The following is a 20,189-nucleotide window of genomic DNA, read 5'->3' as shown; positions in this document are numbered from 1 at the left end:
ATTTTTTGCTTCACCATTCTGTATTCCGTGCTAAATTATTCTTCTATACCGCTTTTATAGAGCAGCAACATAAACACAGCAGTCAAAGTCTCGCTTGCGTGTGCTTTCTAGCGATAGACTCAAGGAACTCAATCCATTCAGAGTAACACGTTTCAGAGATGACTTGGTTGTAGGTCTGTAGTAGTTACATGAGGAGCTGAATGGACTCTTCTATGTAACAGAGACACTCAAACATGCCCCACTGAATGGTGGTCGAAACAAGACAAATTCACACTGCACATGAGGTGCACCTTTTAACAATGAAGATAATTAACAGTTTACCAAGGGTCGTGACACTTTCTTTATAACGGACTACTTTTAACTGAACATTGGATTTTTTTTTCTAAAATTTCTGCTGTAGGAGTTTTTTCTGTTAAGTTTTTGGCCAGTGTTACACAGGATTTCAGCCTAGGAGATCGAAACGGTCATCGAAACGGTTCATGAAATTGTGAGCCATGAAACATCAAAGCATAGAAATAGGTAGGCATAGATCTCACCTTTTCAGACAGGCTGCAGTTCAGATGCTGTAATCAGAAATGAAATAAATACCTCTCTCTCTTTCTCTCATTTACTCTGTCTCTCTAGTTTTGCCAGTGTGTTGCCTGTGCCCATCTGGGAAATAAACTGCCTGCATTCATTCTATAAATGTGGTTTTGAATGTGGTATGATTTCATCTGAGCTTTGCCAATACAAGAGGGAAATTATCAGGTGCAAGAAATCTCCTAGGACTTCCTGAGATATGTGACCAAAGTGAACACAAAAATGATCATCTTCTTCATGGCTCACATTTTCAAAAAAGCCTATGGAAGTTAGGTGAAGAGCTCCCATTGGATTCAGGTGCTCAAATCCAATAGGATTTTTTGAAAATCCTACTATGTAATTTTAAAACAGACCTGGTTGAGTAATTCAGGTACTTTTAATTTTTTTCATTATTTTTTTCTCACTAAAGTTTGGAAGAATACTCTGAAACAACCCTGGAGAATAATTCTCTTCAACAGTTACAAATTCTTTATCCATTTTGTAAGCATTTCTATCAATTACATTTTAAAATGGGGAGGCTGCAGGTTCTGTAGCAAATTAGTATCTGTTTGTGAGCATATCTGCATGAACAAAGACTTTGTTAGCTTGCAATGGAAAATATATTTCAGGCTGAACCAAAAATTAAATTATTGTTGTGAAAGCAAAAGTAACAAAAAACAAAAACAAAACAAAAAACCAAGAACAACCCTGAAATGCAGTGCTTCAATTTTAACTGTTTTAGAATATTTCTAGGTACTCCGCTTAGGAAGCAGCAATCAGTTTCCCTTGATACTGAAAGGGAAATGAGCCACAGGTAATGGGCCACAAGCTAAATATAAGTCAAGGGTGTGACACTGCAAACATGGTTCTGGGATATATTAGCAGGAGTGTTGTGAGCAAGACAAGAGTAATTATTTTTCCACTGTACTCTGTGCTGATTAGGCCTCAGTTGGAGTACTGTGTCTAGTTCTGGGGACCACATTTCAAGAAAGATGTGGAGAAACTGATGAAGGTCCACAGAAAAGCAACAACATAGAATCATAGAATCATAGAGCTGGAAGAGACTTCAGAAGGTCATTGAGTCCAGTCCCCTGCTCTAGACAGGACCAGTCTCAACTAAATCAACCCGGCCAGGGCTTTGTTATGCCAAGATTTAAAAATCTCTTGGGACGGAGACTCCACTTTTTTGCCTAGGTAACCCATTCCAGTGCTTCTCCACTCTCCTAGTGAAACAGTTTTTCCTAATATCCAACCTGGACCTCTCCCACCACAACTTGAGACCATTGCTCCTTGTTCTGCCATCTGTCACTACTGAGAACAGGCTTTCTCCAGCCTCTTTGTCACCTCCCTTCAGGAAGTTGAAGGCTGCTATCATATCCCCCCTGACTCTTCTCTTCTGCAGACTAAACAGACCCAACACCCTCAGCCTCTCCTCATAGGACATATACTCCAGACCCTTAAATATTTTTGTTGTCCTCCCTGGACTCTCTTCAATGCCTCCATATCCTTTTTGTAGTAGGGGGCCCACAACTGAACACAATACTCCAGGGCTGTGTCTAGAATTGCCAGTTTTTCCGGAAAAGTGGCCGCTTTTCCACAAAAACTTGCCAGCTGTCTACACTCGCCGCTTGAATTTCCGCAAAAGCACTGACTTCCTACTGTAAGAAATCAGTGCGTTTTGTGGAAATACTACTCTGCTCCCGTTTGAGCAAAAGTCCCTTTTGCGCAAAACAGTTTCACAAAAGGGCCAGTGTAGAAAGCTGAGTTTGTTTTGCGCAAAAAAGCCCCAATCGCGAAAATGGTGATTGCGGCTTTTTTGCGCAAAAGCGTGTCTAGATTGGCCATGGTCGCTTTTCCACAAAAAGTGCTTTTGCGGAAAAACATCGGTGCCAATCTAGACACTCTTTTCCGAAAATTCTTTTAATGGAAAACTTTTCCGTTAAAAGCATTTCCGGAAAATCATGCCAATCTAGACGTAGCCCCAGATGTGGCCTCACCAGAGCTGAATAAAGGGGAATAATCACATCTCTGGATCTGCTTGCAGTGCTCCTCTTAATGCAACCTAATATGCCATTAGCCTTCTTGGCTACAAGGGCACACTGTTGACTCATATCCAGCTTCTCATCCACTGTAACCCCCACTTCCTTTCCTGCAGAACTACTACTTAACTGATAGGTCCCCAGCCTGTAACAATGCTTGGGATTCTTCCGTCCCAAGTGCAGGACTCTGCACTTGTCCTTTTTGAACCTCATCAGATTTCTTGTGGCCTAATCCTCTAATTTTCTAAATCATTCTGGACCCTATCTCTGCCCTCAAGCACATCTCTGCCCTCAAGCACCTCTCCCCCTAGCATAGTGTCATCTGCAAGCTTGCAGAGGGTGCAATCCATCCCCTTATCCAGGTCATTAATAAAGATATTGAACAAAGCCGGTCCTAGAACCAAACCTTGGGGCACTTCACTAGAAACCGACCACCATCCTGACATTGAGTCATTGATCACTACCCACTGGGTCCAGTCTTCAAGCCATCTTTCTATCCATCTTACTGTCCCTTTATCCAATCCCTATCCCCTTAACTTTCTGGCAAGGATATGGTAGAGACCATATCAAAAGCCTTGCTAAAGTCAAGGTATATCACATCCTCTATCTTACAGAGGCAGCAACGGGAGGGAAATCGACTAGTTGACTACTCAAAATACTACTCAACTTGTCTTTTACATCCTTACTACACTCCCTGGGCCAGCCTGGAGCTAGAAGAGGGGACCCAGACCAATGACTGAGGGGCCACCCCAGGGCCAGGACAGAGTTGGGGTAGAGGCCCAGAATTGCAGGGATTGGGGCTGGAGTCAGGAGAAGGATTGGGAGGATGAGTGGGGCCACACATTCTTTTCTCACAGGAGCTCCCCTGGCCCACTCTGGGAGCAGAGGACAAAGGAGAGGTCTGTGTAGGCCTCCCTTGCTGGTGCTCCTGAGGCTTGACCCAGGAGTGGAGGGAAAGAGGACCCACACATACCTCCCCCACCAGTGCTCCCAGGCCCAGATGGAGGGTGTGGAGACACAAGTTGACTTGCTGTGCCTACACTCGACAACCCAGAGCTGCTGGTGAAGGGGCAGCCCATGGGTCCTGCAGGCCATGGCTATGATGCCTGGTCTGCTGGTGCTCTGGGGGCGGGGGCACAGCTGTGGGACTGGTGGTCTTTCTCTCCCCATCCAGCTCTGGGACTAAGGGCTGAAAGTGGAGTTTGGGGCAGAGGGGCCACTTACCTAGGCTAGTGGCAGGAAAACTGGAGAGCCTCGCCCCCAGCTGGTCTCTCCCTGACACTGCAGGATTTGTTCCCTGCACTCACTGCCCCCAGAGGTGACTGTGAGTGTCGCATCCCTCCTCTCCCTTCACCCTCCTTTTCCATGTTTTGGAAAACAAATCGAAATCCAGGCAGGTCCCATTTTTCTGGCACAACCAAACCCTGGCATTAGAAGGAGAGGAAGCTCAGCAAAGCCTCCTGCACCCCAGGACTCCTGAGCTCAAGCGATTCGCCGGCCTCAGCCTACCCCGGTGCTGGGATCCCCAGTACCCACCCCGGGGCCCGGCTGGGTTTCCCTTTTCCCGCTTGCACCTTCACACTCCGGTGCCGCGCGCTGGGCTTGCGCTGGCCGGAACTGGCCCCAGGAACCCAGCTCATTCTCCACAATGTTATTTGCATTACGGCGCGTCACAGCGAGGTGACAACACCGGGCCCGGGTCCTTGCACCCAGCCCCGGTCCTGAGAATCGGGCGCGGGGCCGCGTGAAAAGACATCGGGTCTGTCCTGGGCGCTGCCAGTCACGGGTACGCCCCGCTCTCCATTGGCCCCGGAGTTTCCACCTGCTCCATTGCTGACCTGGCTCCCCTCGCCCTTGGCCCCTCGGGGACCCCCAACCTACCGCAAATCACCGCATCGACGCGCCTTTCGGCCCAGACAGCAGCTTAGCCGACAGCGGGCAGCGCCTGGACTGCGAGACGTGACCCGCCTCAGCTTCTTGCGGCGCACGGGAGGGAGGGTCTGGGCCGCCTCGCGTGTGCAGGGGCCTCCCAGCTCCCCCTGTAAGCGCCGCTTGTCAGTTCTAAGCGTTGGCCACACGGTGCAAGACCGGACCTTGAGATCCCCGGGGCTGAGCCCCGTGCGCCGCGGGACACAGACTCGCACTCAGGCCCGTGTGGAGCCCGGAGGCCTTAGACAGAGCGAAGCCCTGGAGGCTACTCGGGTCCCGCGGGCAGGGAACAAGGTGCCACCAGGGCAATGGAGGGGAGCGGGGTCGGTGACACGTGCCTAGAGGATCCCACCTGATGATCCGCTCCCCCGCCACAGAGCCGGGTGTCCCAGTTCCGCCTGCTCTTATTGCAGGGCCGGCTTTAAGCACCAGCAAAGCCCCCAGTCCCACTCCACTCATGCCTCTATCAAAAAGGGGGGGGGGGGGCGGCCAAAAATTATTTTGCGTGGGGTGGCAAAAAGCCTAGAGCCGGCCCTGGTGTTTGTACAACCTTTTATGTCGGTTTTTTTCGCTCAGTTGGGTGTCCCGCTCTCCCAAGGGAGGCCTGGATTCAAACCCCATTCCTGCCACAGCTTTGGTTTCCCGTGTGGAGAAGTGACCTCAACTGGATGTCTCCCCTGTGTAGGTGTGGAAGTCGAGAGGGAAATTGGGAATATCTGTCCCTTGGACCATAAGGAGAAGAACTGAACCGTAGAAATGGAGCAGGGCACGATGACTTGGCTGTCTAAAAAGTTGCCCTTTAAACAGACGGTCATAGATTCAACTCCCCGTGTGTCTATTTTGGTGGTTCCCAGGTGGTTCTGCCCCAGTCAGGTCCGGAAATGAAGAAGCCCGGAGACTCCACTCGGCTGACATGCCCAAGGCAAGGGCAGAGGACCGCAGCACTTTGCTCTTCCGCCCCGGCCCCAGCCAACAGGGAACAACGCCCCCCCCCCCCCCCGCACCCAGAACCGGCAGCTCTCGCCCCTTTTCCCCAGTCAGCCTCTTTAATCCGCCTGCCGCTAGCCGCCGTCCCGCTGTGCAGCCCCGTCAGTGTGAGCGGCCAGAAACGGGCCAGCGGCATCAGCCTCTCACCGCATCGAACTCACCGAGCGCAGAGGGAAGAGATCGGGGGGAAAGTTACAGACACGGTGCGAACTGGAGCTCGCATGTCCTAAAGGGCCTAACGGAGCAAGAATCGAAATGAGCATCTGTGGGATCCGGGAAACGATTCACATCAAACCGCCCAGAGCCCCCAGCCTGGAACTACAATTCCCACCGAATCTGAACAGAGAGCAGAAATGTTCGCACCCCCGGGCTCACCCCTTCCCCTGGTGCCACGCGAGACAAAGCCCGCGAAGTCCAATGAAATTATTTCCCTTCCCCGCAGGCGATTCCCAGGCAACCCCTAGACATGAATGGCGAATTACGTGACGTCATTTCTACCTATCTCCCCATCGGGACCGTCGCGCTGTGCCAGGCGCTGCACAAACACACCGGGAGGGGGAAGGAGATTCCATGGCAGTGACTCGGCTCGTTAAGGGAAGGCGTTTGTGCCTCTATAAGGAGGGGAATATGCAAATAGCGGTGACCGTTGCCTGCTTAAATCGGTCTCTCTCCCTTCCTAGGCTGCACCCGGAGAGACACCCCGCAGCCCCCGGTGTCTGTGCAATTACCAGCCAGCTCTCCCACCCAGCGACAGGAGAAATGAAATTTTGGGTCTATTTAGTTTTCGTGGTGGCAGCTGTCCCAGGTATTTTCTAGATAAACGCGCTGAAGAGGAGAACGGAGATTTCGTATTTCACATTTTGATACTAACGTTTGTGTCGCGTCTTTGTTCCCAGGTGCCCGGTCCCAGATCAACTTGGTGGAGTCCGGAGGGGATGTGAAGAAACCCGGAGACTCTCTGCGCCTCTCCTGCAAAGCCTCCGGCTTCACCTTCAGCAGCTACTGGATGGACTGGGTCCGGCAGGTTCCCGGGAAAGGGCTGGAGTGGGTCGCTGCTATCAACAGCGGCGGGGGTGGTACATACTACCCTGATGCCGTGAAAGGCCGATTCACCATCTCCAGAGACAACACCAACAACCTGCTGCACCTGCAAATGACCGGCCTGAAGCCCGAGGATACCGCCCGCTATTACTGTGCGAGAGACTCACAGTGACACAAGACCTATTGAAGCTCCTGTAAAAACCCAGGCTGCAGATCCCGCGGCCGCCACGCGGGGGCGGCAGAGACACAAAGAACCGGGCTGGAAAGGAGACAAGAGAGACAGAAAGTAGGCGGTGGAGACGCTCGGTGTGTCTGGGGTGTGAGGGGGATGGGCAGGACACACTGGACTGGAGACAGACAGACTCGGCGGTGCCATGTGTCATTCAGGGCGCCCTGTTTAAGTAGCAGCTCGCGGGGACCCTAGTGGCTCTACCCAGCAGCCACAGCCCCGGGAACACTCGATAATCCCGGGAACACTCCAGGAGCGCAGGGCACTGCAGTAGGTGCCCCACCCCGCTTCCGGGTTCCGTCCAGTCCTAAGAGTCTCTGCTCCATGAGGCACAACCCAACTCCTCCCCTCTTCAGTCTAGGAAACCAACTTCTTCCCGCAGCTGCGGTTCCGTCCCCATTTTCCCCTCCCGGGAGAGACTGCCGCCTCTGGGCATCCCCTGGGCACTGTCTGTGTCAATGGCAGGTGCCCGGCACATTTTGCGGCAGCCCGTGATCCTGAAGAGAGACACTCGCCGGTTTCCAGGGGCTTTCCCGCTCAGGTGTGGGGTGGGGTGCGGAGGACGCTCCCCTCCACCAGACAGCGCTCCCTGCACGGGGTCCCTCCCCCTGCTCGTGTATCCCCGCTAGGAAAATCCGCATGGAAATCCCTGGAAAAAAGGTTCTTGGGTCCCAGTGCGGGACTCGGTATTCTGCCCCCTACAAACTGCCTCTCACAGCTCCCTCGTGCCATTCCCTGTGCGCTGAGCTGAGCGCCCGGCCTCTCTGGAAGGTGAAAAGTGTCTCCGAGGGGGCATCGACATGTACTGAGCACTCACCCAGCGCCATCCGTTATACCCGCTCTGGGGAACCCGCATGCAAATCCCTGCCCGTGGATTCCTGTTAAATACCAGCCCCTGTTTCTAAGATCCTCAGCCTCCGCCCAGACACAGACCTGCCCGGCCCTGTCCTCTGGGGAGTTCTCCATATTGCCTGAAAGGAAAATGAAATCGCTGTTGCTTTTCCTTGCCCTGCTCTCTACCCCCAGCTGTGAGTGTGGGTTAGAAAACTGGGGAATTGGGGACGAGTCCAGGGATTCATTGACTGGCTAATTGTTTCCATGTTTTGTTTTTCCTTTTTCCGAGGTGTCCTCTGTGACGTAGTGGGGGTACCTGGCTGGTTTCTATGCTGCTGGCTCTGGGGGAACCCCCACTGGCTGCCGTGGGTACCACGACCCAGCAAAACAGGATGAGTCACTATGCAAACCAGTGGCCAGACACCCCCCATGGAGAGGAACAAAGGAAGGTGGAATGCTGCCTTGGCTGGGGGGCAGGGCTGGAAGTTAGTGAGTTGGTTGCTGGCTGTCGGAGGGCATGGAGGAGAGCCTAGGAGAAGGGGCTGGAGTTTAGGGGCCCAGTCTCCCCCATCTCAAGGGGGCCTGAGGCATCCTAGCCCAGTTCCTGTAACCAGATTACATCTGTGCTGCGCTGTGCTGGAGGAGCAATAAACCACCCTCAATTCCACTGGCTGGTGCAGTCTGTTTGTGCCATTTCGGGGTGCAGGAGACGGGGAACCCCCAACGCGCCGTCACACTGGTGTCAGGAGCGGGATGCACTGCACCCCGTGGATGGACCTTCCAGCGGCAAGCGACAAGGCGCAGTAGAAGCAAGAGCCCTGGAGCCAGGCGTGCTGGAGACAGAGCAAAGCGGTTCCTGGGAATCGTGGGGCGCTGTAGCACTAGACTGGTGAGTCTGCACCGAGGGGCCCAGCGGGCAGATGGCCTACGCCCGACTCTTGAAGGCAGAGCTGGTGGGGCTGTGCAGAGAGAGGGGCTTGCCTGTGCAGAAAGCAACCAAGGCCCAGCTGATTACCCAGCTGGAAGAGAATGACCAGCCACAGGGCCAGGATCTTGTCCCCAGGGGAAGCAGCCAGACCCCCCCTGAGAGTGTGTCAGGCTCAGAGAGGGGGAGGAGCGCTGGAACCCACCGGAGAGATGAGACAGCGTCTCCCGGGAGGCCTGCAAGCCGTAGCCCATCTAGGGCAGGGGCCAGCCCAGCGGAGCTGCGGCAGCTGGAGATCCAGCTGCGGATCAGGGAATTGGAAGTACAGGACCGAGAGAAGGAGCGCCAAGATCGAGAGAGGCAGCGACAGCATGAGCTGGCCATGGCAGAGCGGAGAACCGGCGGGGCACCGGCTGCGCCAAGAGTGGATGGGCCTCAGGGTCCCGGGGCTGCCAGACGCTTGGAGAGGCTCATGGTGGCCCAATTGAAGGACATGGGCGACATAGACGGGTTCCTCAGCTCCTTTGAGAGGGCCTGTGGACTGCAACGGGTTCCCCCAGCTGACTGGCTGCAGGAGCTCATCCCCGCACTGAACCAGGAGGCGGCCGGAGTGCTCAGTCAGCTGGAGGACCTACAGCCAGGGGATTACAACCGAGTCAAGGAGGCCCTGCTGCACAAGTTCGGGCTGACCCCCGAGATGTACAGGAAGAAGTTCCGGGGGGTACAGAAAGGGCCACGGGAGACCTATGTGGACCTGGCCTCCCGCCTGGCGCAATACTGCCGCAAGTGGGTGTCTGGAGTCGGAGCCCAGACCGCAGAGGAGCTGCTCAAGCTGGTCATGATGGAGCAGTTCTATGAAGCGTGCCCACCCAAACTGAGGCTGTGGCTCAAGGACCGGAGACCAGAGAACCCCCAGGAGGCCGGGAGACTGGCAGACGAGTTCACGGAGAGCCGGTCCGGGTGTGAACGGGAGTCCCGGAGAGAAAGGGAACCGCGCAGAGACCGGATCTCGGCTGAGCGACGGAGGGAGTCAACTACGGGGCGAGACCAAGGAACAGGTCGTCTGCGCCCCAGAGAACCAGCCAGGCCCTGGACAGAGACAGCCCAAAGCCTAACTTGCCAGCGCTGTGGGCAAAAAGGCCACAAGAGGGCTCAGTGCACCAGGTCCCAGGACCGGGGACTTTCCAGGGTTAACTGGCTGGGGCGGGAGGAAGGGCAGGCTGCCCCAGAGGCAGGGGCTGGCAGGCAAACCTCAGCTCAGAGAGAGGGGAAGGATGCTCAGTGCACCTCCCCTGGGAGGTCTGATTCTCAGGAGGCGGATTTCTCTGTGTACCGGGTGGGGGCAGGACGGCCCCTGCGGAGCGAGTGCCTCATACCCCTGGAGGTGGATGGTAGGAAGGTGACGGGCTTCTGGGACACGGGGGCAGAGGTGACTCTGGCCCGATCCGACATAGTGGCCCAGGAGCGGATACTACCCCACGCGCAGCTGACCCTGAAGGGCATAGACGGGTCCCCGTTTAAGGTGCCTGTAGCCAGGGTGCATCTGAAATGGGGGGCGAAGGAAGGCCTCAAGGAAGTGGGGGTCCACCCGCACTTGTCCACCGAGGTGCTGATGGGGAATGACCTAGAGGAGTGGCCCCATGAATCCCAGCGGGCTCTAGTCACTACCCGGAGCCAGAGCCAGCGGGGGGCTGACAACGTGGGTCCAGGGAAGGACTCCTGGCAGCGTCCTCAGGGTCCCATCCCAGTGGACACGGGGTCCAGCCAGGCTGGGACTCCGGACCTAGGCAGAGGTGGGGGACAGGTCCCGATCCCTGCCTCAGCAGCTGAATTCCAGGCTGAGGTGCAGGCAGACCCCTCCTTGCAGAGGCTGAGGGACCAGGCTGGCCTCCGTGCAGCTCAGCCCCGGGGGAGAGGTGGCCAGGAGAGATTCCTGCGGGAGCGTGGGCTCCTGTTCCGTGAGTGGCTCCCCCCCGGAAGGTGAGGGCATGGAGGGTAGAGCGGCAGCTGGTCGTCCCCCGAAAGTATCGCCTCAAGCTGCTGTATTTGGCCCACGATTCCCCCGTTGGGGGCCACCGGGGGATCCGGAGCACCCGGCTGAAGCTGCTCCAGCACTTCTATTGGCCGGGAATCTTTACAGCCGTGCAGCGGTACTGCCGGTCCTGTGACTCCTGCCAGAGGGGCGGGAAGGCCCAAGACAGTAGGAAAGCGGCTTGGGGGTCTCTACCCCAGATAGACCCTCTGGGCTGGCTGAGAGAGTTATGGGAGGGGAAGTCCTCCCTGGATGGAGCATCGGGGGTGGAAGCCGCCCTGGCTGTCCAGAGAAGGCTCGCTGGGCTCATGGCCCCAGCCCGAGAGACCCTGGCCAGAGATCAAGGCCAGTGGAAGGGTGGGTGTGACCCCCGAGGACAGGCCTGTGCCAGTCGCCCTGGAGCGGGGCGGCGAGTGGACAGAGGGAAGCCAGCTCATGTGGGGCCTCGCCACGGCCGGCCCGAGTCAAGGGGAGCACCCATGTCCCCAGGGCGGGTTCCCACGCAGAGGACCCGAACTTCCCTAGGTCACGAGCGGAGTGACCCTGCTCAGTTCGCTCTCGGAGGGGGGAGAACTGTGACGTAGTGGGGGTACCTGGCTGGTTTCTATGCTGCTGGCTCTGGGGGAACCCCCACTGGCTGCCGTGGGTACCACGACCCAGCAAAACAGGATGAGTCACTATGCAAACCAGTGGCCAGACACCCCCCATGGAGAGGAACAAAGGAAGGTGGAATGCTGCCTTGGCTGGGGGGCAGGGCTGGAAGTTAGTGAGTTGGTTGCTGGCTGTCGGAGGGCATGGAGGAGAGCCTAGGAGAAGGGGCTGGAGTTTAGGGGCCCAGTCTCCCCCATCTCAAGGGGGCCTGAGGCATCCTAGCCCAGTTCCTGTAACCAGATTACATCTGTGCTGCGCTGTGCTGGAGGAGCAATAAACCACCCTCAATTCCACTGGCTGGTGCAGTCTGTTTGTGCCATTTCGGGGTGCAGGAGACGGGGAACCCCCAACGCGCCGTCACATCCTCTCCCAGGTGCAGTTGGTCGAGTCCGGCCCAGGCGCCGTGAAGCCCGGAGAGACCCTCACCCTGAGCTGCGCTGTGACCGGGGTCTCTCTCACTAGCAGCAGCTACGTATGGAACTGGGTCCGGCAGCCCCCCGGGAAGGGGCTGGAGTGGGTAGCTCGGATATACCCCTATGACGGGAGAAAGTGGTTTGCCGCGTCTCTGCAAAGCCGGACCAGCATCTCTGCAGACACGGCCAAGAACCAGTTCTCCCTGCAGCTGGCCTCCCTCGCAGCTACGGACAACGCCACCTACTACTGCGCCAGGGACACAGTGACACAGAGCGCAGCGGGGCAGGTACAAAAAGGGGAAGCGTGTTGTCTGGTGTCACTGGGTGTGACGTAGTGGGGGTACTTGCTGGGCTGTCACTTGGTGACCTCTGCTGTCTGGAGCAAGACCCAGCAGGGAAAACCTCACTATGCAAAGGTGAGGCCAAACCTGTTGAACCAGACACCCCCCATGGAGAGGAACAAAGGAAGGTGGAATGCTGCCCTGGCTGGGGGGCAGGGCTGGAAGAGTGTTGGTTAGTTGCTGTCTGGGAGCATGGAGGAGACAGCCTAGGGAAAGGGGCTGGAGTTTAGGGGCCCAGTATCCCCCCATTTCAAGGGGGCCTGAGGCATCCTAGCCCAGCTCTGTGACCAGATTACATCTATGCTGTGCTGTATCCTGGAGAGACAATAAACTTCCTCTATTCCACCGGCTGGTGGAGTCTGTTTGTGCCATTTCGGGGTGCAGGAGACGGGGGACCCCCAACGCGCCGTTACACTGGGGCCCGGTCACACTCAGCTGCATGAGAAGTGGCGGAGACCCTGGTTCGAAAGGCGGGATAGGAGGTGGCAGAGGGGGGAGAATCCTCCTCTCCTAACTCAGCTCTTTGTAATACACGTTACCGAGCTCAAGTCTCCTGGCTCCGGCGGGGTCAATCAGACAAGTAGCCCAATCTCGTTCCCCTGGCTCTGGGCAGCGGTCACAGAGACCTGCAGGGCACTGGCTGCGGACTTTCTCAAACTCTCTGGGCCACGCAGACTCCTGCGATGTGCGAGCTGTCCTTTGCACCCCCACTCACGTTTGGGACCAGCTTGGCTTTTGGTCATTCTAGCACAGGGGTGGACAAACACTGGCCCGCGGGCCGGATCCGGTCTGCCAGGGTTAGGCACTGGCGGGTCCCCACGCTGCCGTATTTACCTGCGCAGGTCCGGGGGATCACAGCGGAGATGCGGGTAAATACAGCGACAGCAGCCCAGCAGGGGATCCCCCTGGTGAACTGCTGCCGTTTCATTCCCCACCCCATCTAGATCCTGTCTGCGCTACTGAGGCTAGGTTGGCCCAGCCCATGGTAGAGCCCTGCGCCTTGCCCTGGGCCAGTAGGGGGCAAACGCTTTGGCCAGAGGGGCACATCTCGGCGTGGCGGCCAACAGCTCAGTACCACACGCTCTCACACCCATTGTCCTGTCTCCGTGCGACCCTCCCCTCCCCACACAGAACCAACCAAACCAGACCTGTGCCTCCAGCAGCTCCAGCCTGCTCCTTAGAGCCTGAGACCGACAGACACTTTCCCAACCACCCCCCTTCCTGCAGCCCCCACCCATTTCTTACCCTGCATCGCCATGGTTGGTCTTACCCTGCATTTTGTTGGCTTTTACATGTTTGCACTTTGCAATTTTTTTGACTGTTTAAAAATTTTAAGAAATGAAACAGAAAATTTGTAGTTAGTGAAATAAAACAATTTCCTACTAGTGTCCTCATTTAATTTTAACAAAATCACAATTAACAAAACCAAATTCATAGACCGGAGAGGGAGGTCCAAAAGCCATAGTTACAGAAAATGGGCTAATAAGGAGAAGTTCTGTGGTACCTTATAGACTAACAGATTTACTGGAGCACAAACTTTCGTGGGAAAAAGACCATTTTTGTCCCGACAGGCTGATACAAAAACTAAGGCGGCAGAGTCGTTCTCCCCTGCGCCGAGTGGAGACAGCACTTCCACAGGGAATCCCGCAGCAAGCGCAGCAACAAAGTCATCAGGCTCCAGCTCCATGTGTCTGTGCGTGAGCAGGTCAGAACAAGCAACTGCTCGGAGCGCAGATCTCTGCTGTTTCCCAGAGGGCCACAGGAATACACGGGCAGAGAAGAGCAAAGGCCGTTTACAAGCGAAGAGTGGAAGCTTTTTGGGGGTCGGGGGCCAGTTCCCAGGTCCAGCTGATCCAGTCTGGGGCCGAAATGAAGAAGGCCGAAGAGTCCGTGAAGCTCTCATGTAAAACTGAACCGTTACCAGCTGTAACCTGCTCTGGATCCGGCAGGCTCCCGAGAAAGGCCTGGGGTTGGGCGGGATACATTTCTCCTGGTAATGGTGTCACGGGCTAGCCCTGCGTTCCAGGGACGATTCACCATCACCAGGGACAAATCCATGAACTGAGCAGCCTGCGAGCCGATGACACCGCCACGTCTTACTGTGCGTGATGCAGTGACACAAACCGCAGCTACAGCCCTTCACAAACCCCAGTGAGAAACCCAAGGGCTCCTGCTAATTCCTCACTCACCGTGGCCAGTGGTTGCCCGTGTGAACCCGGGAAATTACCCTCTAGTGTCTTAGAATCAGAGACAGCTGAAGGAGTTTAGAGCCCCAAGTGCCTAAATCACTTTTCAGATTACGACACAGTCAGCTCCAGCTGGAGGGGACCGGAGCCATCGCAGCCGCCGGAAAAACTGGATGTGGCAGGACGAAGCGGCAGGAAATGTGGGTCTGTCCCAGGGCCGGTCCCGCTACCAGGGCAGACAATCGCTGTCTGAAGGCAGCAGATACAAACCCACCAACTCATGGCCCCCCGAGCGCGGTTACAGCAGCCTCAAACCTGCAGACCCGGAAATCCCCGGTGCCTGGCTGCCATACGTGCTGGGCCAGAGAGAGCGAGAGAGAGACTTACCCCATAGCCCGGTGCTAAGGACACTCTCTGGGGCTGGGGAGCTGGGGAGGCTGGTCTGTAGGGGCCGATATGTGGAGGCCACCCACAAGGAACCCGCAGAAGCCCCCCCGCCACCAACACTCACTGGCCGCGGCAGGAGCAGCAGAGCAACACGCCCCCAGCTCCATCTGCTCCCCCGGTGACTCGTTCCGGGGAGGGGACAGGACCACACAGGTGGGAAACCTGCGGCCACGTGACTTCCCCGCCGGTGACAGTGAGCGCGAGGGCGTGTGGCCGGGTGCACCCTCTCCTGCTGTGCCCCTTTGTCCCCCGCCCCGCTACTTTCCCTTAACCCCCCGCCCCCCGGGCAGCACTTGAGAGAGGCCCCTGGGTCTGTCTGCCGGCCGCTGAGCAGCTGAAGAGCTGGGTCTGGCTGGACTGGAGAGTGTGGACCAAGGGCAGTCAGGGGCGTGGCCCATCCGGAGGGGCGGAGCCTCGTGTGCCCGTATGCAAATGTGTGTGCGAGAGGAGCACTGTGGGAGTGGGAGCACGCTGACGAGCGGGGACCTAATTTGCAAGCGGGGCTCTGGGTGGGGTCTGGGGACAGGGGCGGGGCAGCTGGCAGCAGCGGGAAGCGGTGCCGGCGGGGTTGTTTGGAGGTGGAGGTGGGAGCCACCGTGATGTGAGAGTTCGGGGCACTTGAGGGCTGGCGGGGGCTCTGGGACAAGAGTTTATACTTACCTGGCAGGGGAAATACCACGCTCAGGAAGGTGGTTTTCCCAGGGTGAGGCCTATCCATTGCACTGTGGGTGCGCTGACCCCTGCGATTTCCTTAAATAGAGAAAACTCTACTGCACAATTTGTGGTAGTGGGGGACTGCGTGCGCGCTTTCCCCTGGTATTGTTTTTGAAAGAAAGATAATTTTGCTTTGAGAACACAGGATTAACGGTTCTTATCTATTCTGCACGCATGCAGATAAATACTGTGAGATAGATTTTCCCAAGAGCTAACCCCGTGTGGTCTGGTTTGGAGCTGCGGTTGGGTTGCAGGAGTTGTGTTCAGATTCTGTGCTGGGCGGTGCTGGCGGAGCAGGGTCACATTCCAGGGAATGCCGAGAACGAGGGAGGTTTGGTGTCTATTTAGTTTTTCCTCTTAGATACTCGCAGAGACAAACGGGCTGGTGCATTCTGCGCACCCCCCACAACTCACCACTGCTGCATCGCCTCCCTATAAACACCATTCCCGAGAACCGCTCCCTCGGTCGCCCGCTGGCCAGGTGCGCTGGGAATGGGAAAGGGGCGTTGGTCAGAGGCACCGGGACATTTCCAACGAGGCTCGTAGCCATGAACATTTGTCCTCCTGCGAACCCCGGCCCCGGCAGACACACCCCGCCCCTCGGGGGGCTTTGCCGTGGCTTGTGTTGCGAGGCGTTGCAGAGGCGGGTCCGATGCGCTGCGAACTGGCGGTCGGAGTCCGATGGGGTCGGTGCGGCCATCCCCGCGCGTTTCCGCCGGAGGGGGCGGTCAGTGACTCAGACACTGTATCGGGACCCATCGCAGTGTCCCCGCCTGGGAGTCACGTCCCCGAGGAGCATCCCGGGGCCGCTGCTGTCAGTGTGAATCCCGCGGGGAGGGGACGCGCCGAGATGCGGGCGGGCAGGGACTCAGGCGGACGAAGCGCTGCCCGGTCAGTGTCCGGGGCTGTGTCGCCGCTCCTTGGGGTGACGCGCTGTCCTGGGAGCTTCCCCACAGTCACACGATGACGATCGGCCCCTGCTGCGTTTGTCACCGCCCGGGCGCCTCCCCTCGGAAGTGTCCAGACCCCACATCTCCCTATGGCCTGTCACCGCCCCACGCGCAGGCGGAGCAATCTTCTGTGCTGAGTTGGCGCAGCCATCTCTGGGGGCAGCTGTCGTGTGTGTAAATGGTGCCCCCCCTCTATGGGGTGTTTCTCCTTCCCCCCACTGCAGGGGCCGATCCGCACGTGCTGTCAGTCTCCGGCCGACTGCGGAGTGATCCAGCGGCCTGCGATTTTCAGCTCCCATATCCCGTGCCAGGCTGATCACAAGGCATTGATGCCCCAGAGGCGACTGTTCTGAGCACGCGCAGTGGGGGCTGGTTTCTGTCCATGTCGAACTGCCGAAAAAAATCTGGCGGGAATCACCCAGCAGCCCCCACGTGGTGTTGTGATTTCCAAGCATTTCAGCTGCAATGAGACGTTCAGTAACAGCCTCTCCCGCACCCACCCTTCCCCCCACGTGTTTCCGGCGGGTAACAGCCCCTGCAGCCACAGGTCCCAGGCCCAGGTAAGAGTCCCCCCCTCCTGCCACGGGTCCCCAACCCAGGCAACAACACCCCAGCAGATACGTGTCCCCAGACCAGATAACAGCCTCTCAAGCCAGGTGTCCCGGTCCAGGGTGTGACGGCGTGTTGGGGGTTCCCCGTCTCCTGCACCCCGAGATGGCACAAACAGACTGCACCAGCCAGTGGAATAGAGGAAGTTTATTGCCTCTCCAGGATACAGCATAGCACAGATGTAGTCTGGTCACAGAACTGGGCTAGGATGCCTCAGGCCCCCTTGAGTTGGGGGGAGACTGGGCCCATAAACTCCAGCTCCTCTCCCTAGGCTGTCTCCTCCATGCTCTCCCACAGTAACAACTAAATTCCCTTGCAGCCCTGCCCCCCAGTCCAGGGCAGCATTCACCTTCCTTTGTTCCTCTCCATGGGGGGTGTCTGGCCACTGGTTCGACAAGTTTGGCCTTATCTCTGCCTAGCGAGATTTTCCCTGCTGGGTCTTGCTCCAGACAGCAGGGGTCACCACAGCCCAGCAAGTCCCCCCACTACGTCACAGTTCTCCCCCCTCCGAGAGCGAACTGAGCGGGGTCACTCCGCTCGTGACCTGGGGAAGTTCGGGCCCCTCGCTACGGGACAGCGCGTCGGCGATGATGTTGGCGCTCCCCTTGACGTGGATCACTTCCATGTCGTAGTCCTGCAGGAGCAGGCTCCACCGCAGCAGCTTGGCGTTCGTCCCTTTCATCTGGTGCAGCCAGGTCAGGGGGCAGTGGTCGGTGAACACCGTGAAACGCCGGCCAAACAGGTACGGCTGCAGCTTTTGCAGGGCCCACACCATGGCCAGGCATTCCCTCTCTACGGTCGCGTAGCTCCGCTCCCGGGGCAGCAGCTTCCTGCTCAGGTACACGATGGGGTGACGTTCCCCTTTCTCATCCGCCTGCATCAGCACCGCCCCCAGCCCGGTGTCCGAGGCGTCAGTAAACACGATAAAGGGCTTGTCGAAGTCTGGGTTTACCAACACTGGGGCCTTGGCCAGGGCTCCCTTCAGTGCACAGAGAGCCCTCTGGCACTGCTCCGTCCAGACCACCCTGTCGGGCCTCCCCTTCCTGCACAGCTCTGTGATCGGGGCAGCGATGGAGCTGAAGTTGGGCACAAACCTCCGGTAGTACCCCGCCATCCCAATGAAAGCCTGGACCTGCTTCTTGGTCTGGGGCACAGGCCAGTCCCGGATGGCCTCCACTTTGGCCGGCTCTGGCTTCAAGCAGCCGCTCCCCACCTTATGGCCCAGGTAGGACACTTCGGCCATTCCAACCTTGCACTTCCCAGCCTTTACGGTCAGCCCGGCCTCCCTCAGCCGATCCAGTATCTGGCTGACCTGGGCCACGTGGTCCTCCCAGGACTGGCTGAAGACGCAGATGTCATCGATGTACGCTAGGGCACAGTTCTCCATTCCCCGCAGCAGCTGGTCCACCAGGCGCTGGAAGGTGGCCGGCGCCCCTTTGAGGCCAAAGGGTAGGACCAGGAACTCATAGAGCCCCAGTGGCGTGATGAAAGCCGATTTCAGTCTGGCCTCCTGGTCTAGCGGCACCTGCCAGTAGCCCTTGGTGAGGTCCAGGGTGGTGAGGTAGAGAGCTCCCCCCAGCTTGTCCAGGAGCTCGTCGGGCCTTGGCATCGGGTAGGCGTCGGACACCGTGATGGCGTTGAGCTTCCGGTAGTCCACGCAGAACCGGATCGACCCGTCCTTCTTGGGAACCAGCACCACGGGAGAGGTCCAGGGGCTGGAGGACGGCTGGATCACCCCCAGGGCCAACATGTCCTGGACCTCTCTCTCCAGGTCCTGAGCTGTTTTCCCTGTGACTCTGAATGGGGAGCAGCGCACCGGGGGGTGAGTGCCCGTCTGCACCCGGTGGACAGCCAGGTTGGTAAGACCCGGCTGGTTGGAGAACAGCTGCTGGTGGGAGCGCAGCACCTCCCGGATCTCGGCCTGCTGGGCCGGGGTGAGCTGGTCCGAGAGGGAAATTGACTCCAGCGAAGAGTCCTCTCCGGTCCCAGGGAACAGGCCCACCAGGGGATCCTCCCCCTGCTCCTCCCAGGGCTTACACACGGCCAGCACCAAGTTCTCCCTGTCCCAGTACGGCTTCATCATGTTAACATGATATACCCGCTGGCCGCGCGTCCGGCCCGTCAGCTCCACCACGTAGTTCACCTCGTTCAGCTGCTTAACCACCTTGAAGGGGCCGTCCCAGGCGGCTTGCAGCTTGTTCTTCCGCACGGGGATCAGGACCATCACCTGGTCCCCGGTAGCGTAGGCGCGGGCCCGTGCATTGCGGTCGTACCAGACCTTCTGCTTCCTCTGGGCCCTGCTCAGGTTCTCTCTGGCCAGGCCCATGAGCTCGGCAAGTCTTTCCCGGAATGTCAGGACGTATTCCACGACCGGCTCACCCTCCGGGGAGACCTTCCCCTCCCACTCGTCTTTCAATAAGTCCAGGGGGCCCCTCACTCGCCTCCCATATAACAGCTCGAATGGCGAGAACCCCGTGGACTCCTGGGGCACTTCCCTGTACGCAAACAGCAGGTGGGGTAGGTACTTGTCCCAGTCCTGCGGGTGTTTGTGCATAAAGGTCCGTAGCATCTGCTTCAGAGTCCCATTGAACCTCTCCACCAACCCGTTGGTCTGGGGGTGATACGCCGAGGCCCAGGTGTGTTGCACCCCACTCTTCTCCCACAAGCACCGGAGCAGGGCCGACATGAAGTTGGATCCCTGGTCCGTGAGAACCTCCTGGGGAAACCCCACCCTGCTGAAAATGGTCAGCAGTGCGTCTGCCACCGTGTCTGCCTCGATGGAGGGCAGGGCCACGGCCTCGGGGTAGCGGGTGGCGAAGTCCACCACCACCAGGATGTATTTCTTCCCTGTCCGGGTCGCTCTGTTGAAGGGCCCCACAATATCCATCGCCACCTTCTGGAAAGGCTCCTCTATGATGGGCAGGGGTCTCAATGCAGCTTTCTTCCTGTCTTGGGCCTTCCCCACCCGCTGGCAGGAGTCGCAGGACCGGCAGTACCGCTGGACAGCTGCAAACATCCCCGGCCAATAGAAGTTTTGGAGCAGCCTCAGCCGCGTGCGCCGGATCCCCTGGTGTCCCGAGAACGGGATGTCATGGGCCAGGTGTAGCAGCTTGCGGCGATACCTTTGGGGAACCACCAGCTGCCGCTGGAGCCCCCACTTGCCTACCGTCCCGGGGGAAAGCCATTCCCGGTACAGAAATCCCCTCTCCCACCCGAACTTCTCCTGGCAATCTCCTCCTAGGGGTTGAGCGGCACCCAGGTCAGCCCGGTCCCTCAGGGCCTGCAGGGAGGGATCCGCTCGCAC

General features: G+C 57.9%; 1 non-coding gene and 1 gene segment (V, D, J or C); both read left to right on the top strand.

The window, feature by feature from the left end:
- The first annotated feature begins 6,236 nt into the window (after positions 1-6,236).
- Positions 6,237-6,726, top strand: LOC142821216 (Ig heavy chain V region 3-like). The segment is given in 2 exon segments: positions 6,237-6,318; positions 6,410-6,726. Coding segments are annotated over 2 exon segments (363 nt in total).
- An 8,538-nt stretch (positions 6,727-15,264) lies between these two features.
- Positions 15,265-15,428, top strand: LOC142821401 (U1 spliceosomal RNA). Its single transcript, XR_012898176.1, has one exon. It is a non-coding gene; the product is annotated as a U1 spliceosomal RNA (small nuclear RNA).
- The last annotated feature ends 4,761 nt before the right edge of the window (positions 15,429-20,189 follow it).

The sequence above is a fragment of the Pelodiscus sinensis genome, chromosome 30, assembly GCF_049634645.1.
Source record: "Pelodiscus sinensis isolate JC-2024 chromosome 30, ASM4963464v1, whole genome shotgun sequence".
Lineage (NCBI taxonomy): Eukaryota > Metazoa > Chordata > Testudines > Trionychidae > Pelodiscus > Pelodiscus sinensis.
The sequence above is the reverse complement of the archived record's forward strand: the minus strand, read 5'-3'. Positions and strand labels throughout refer to the sequence as shown.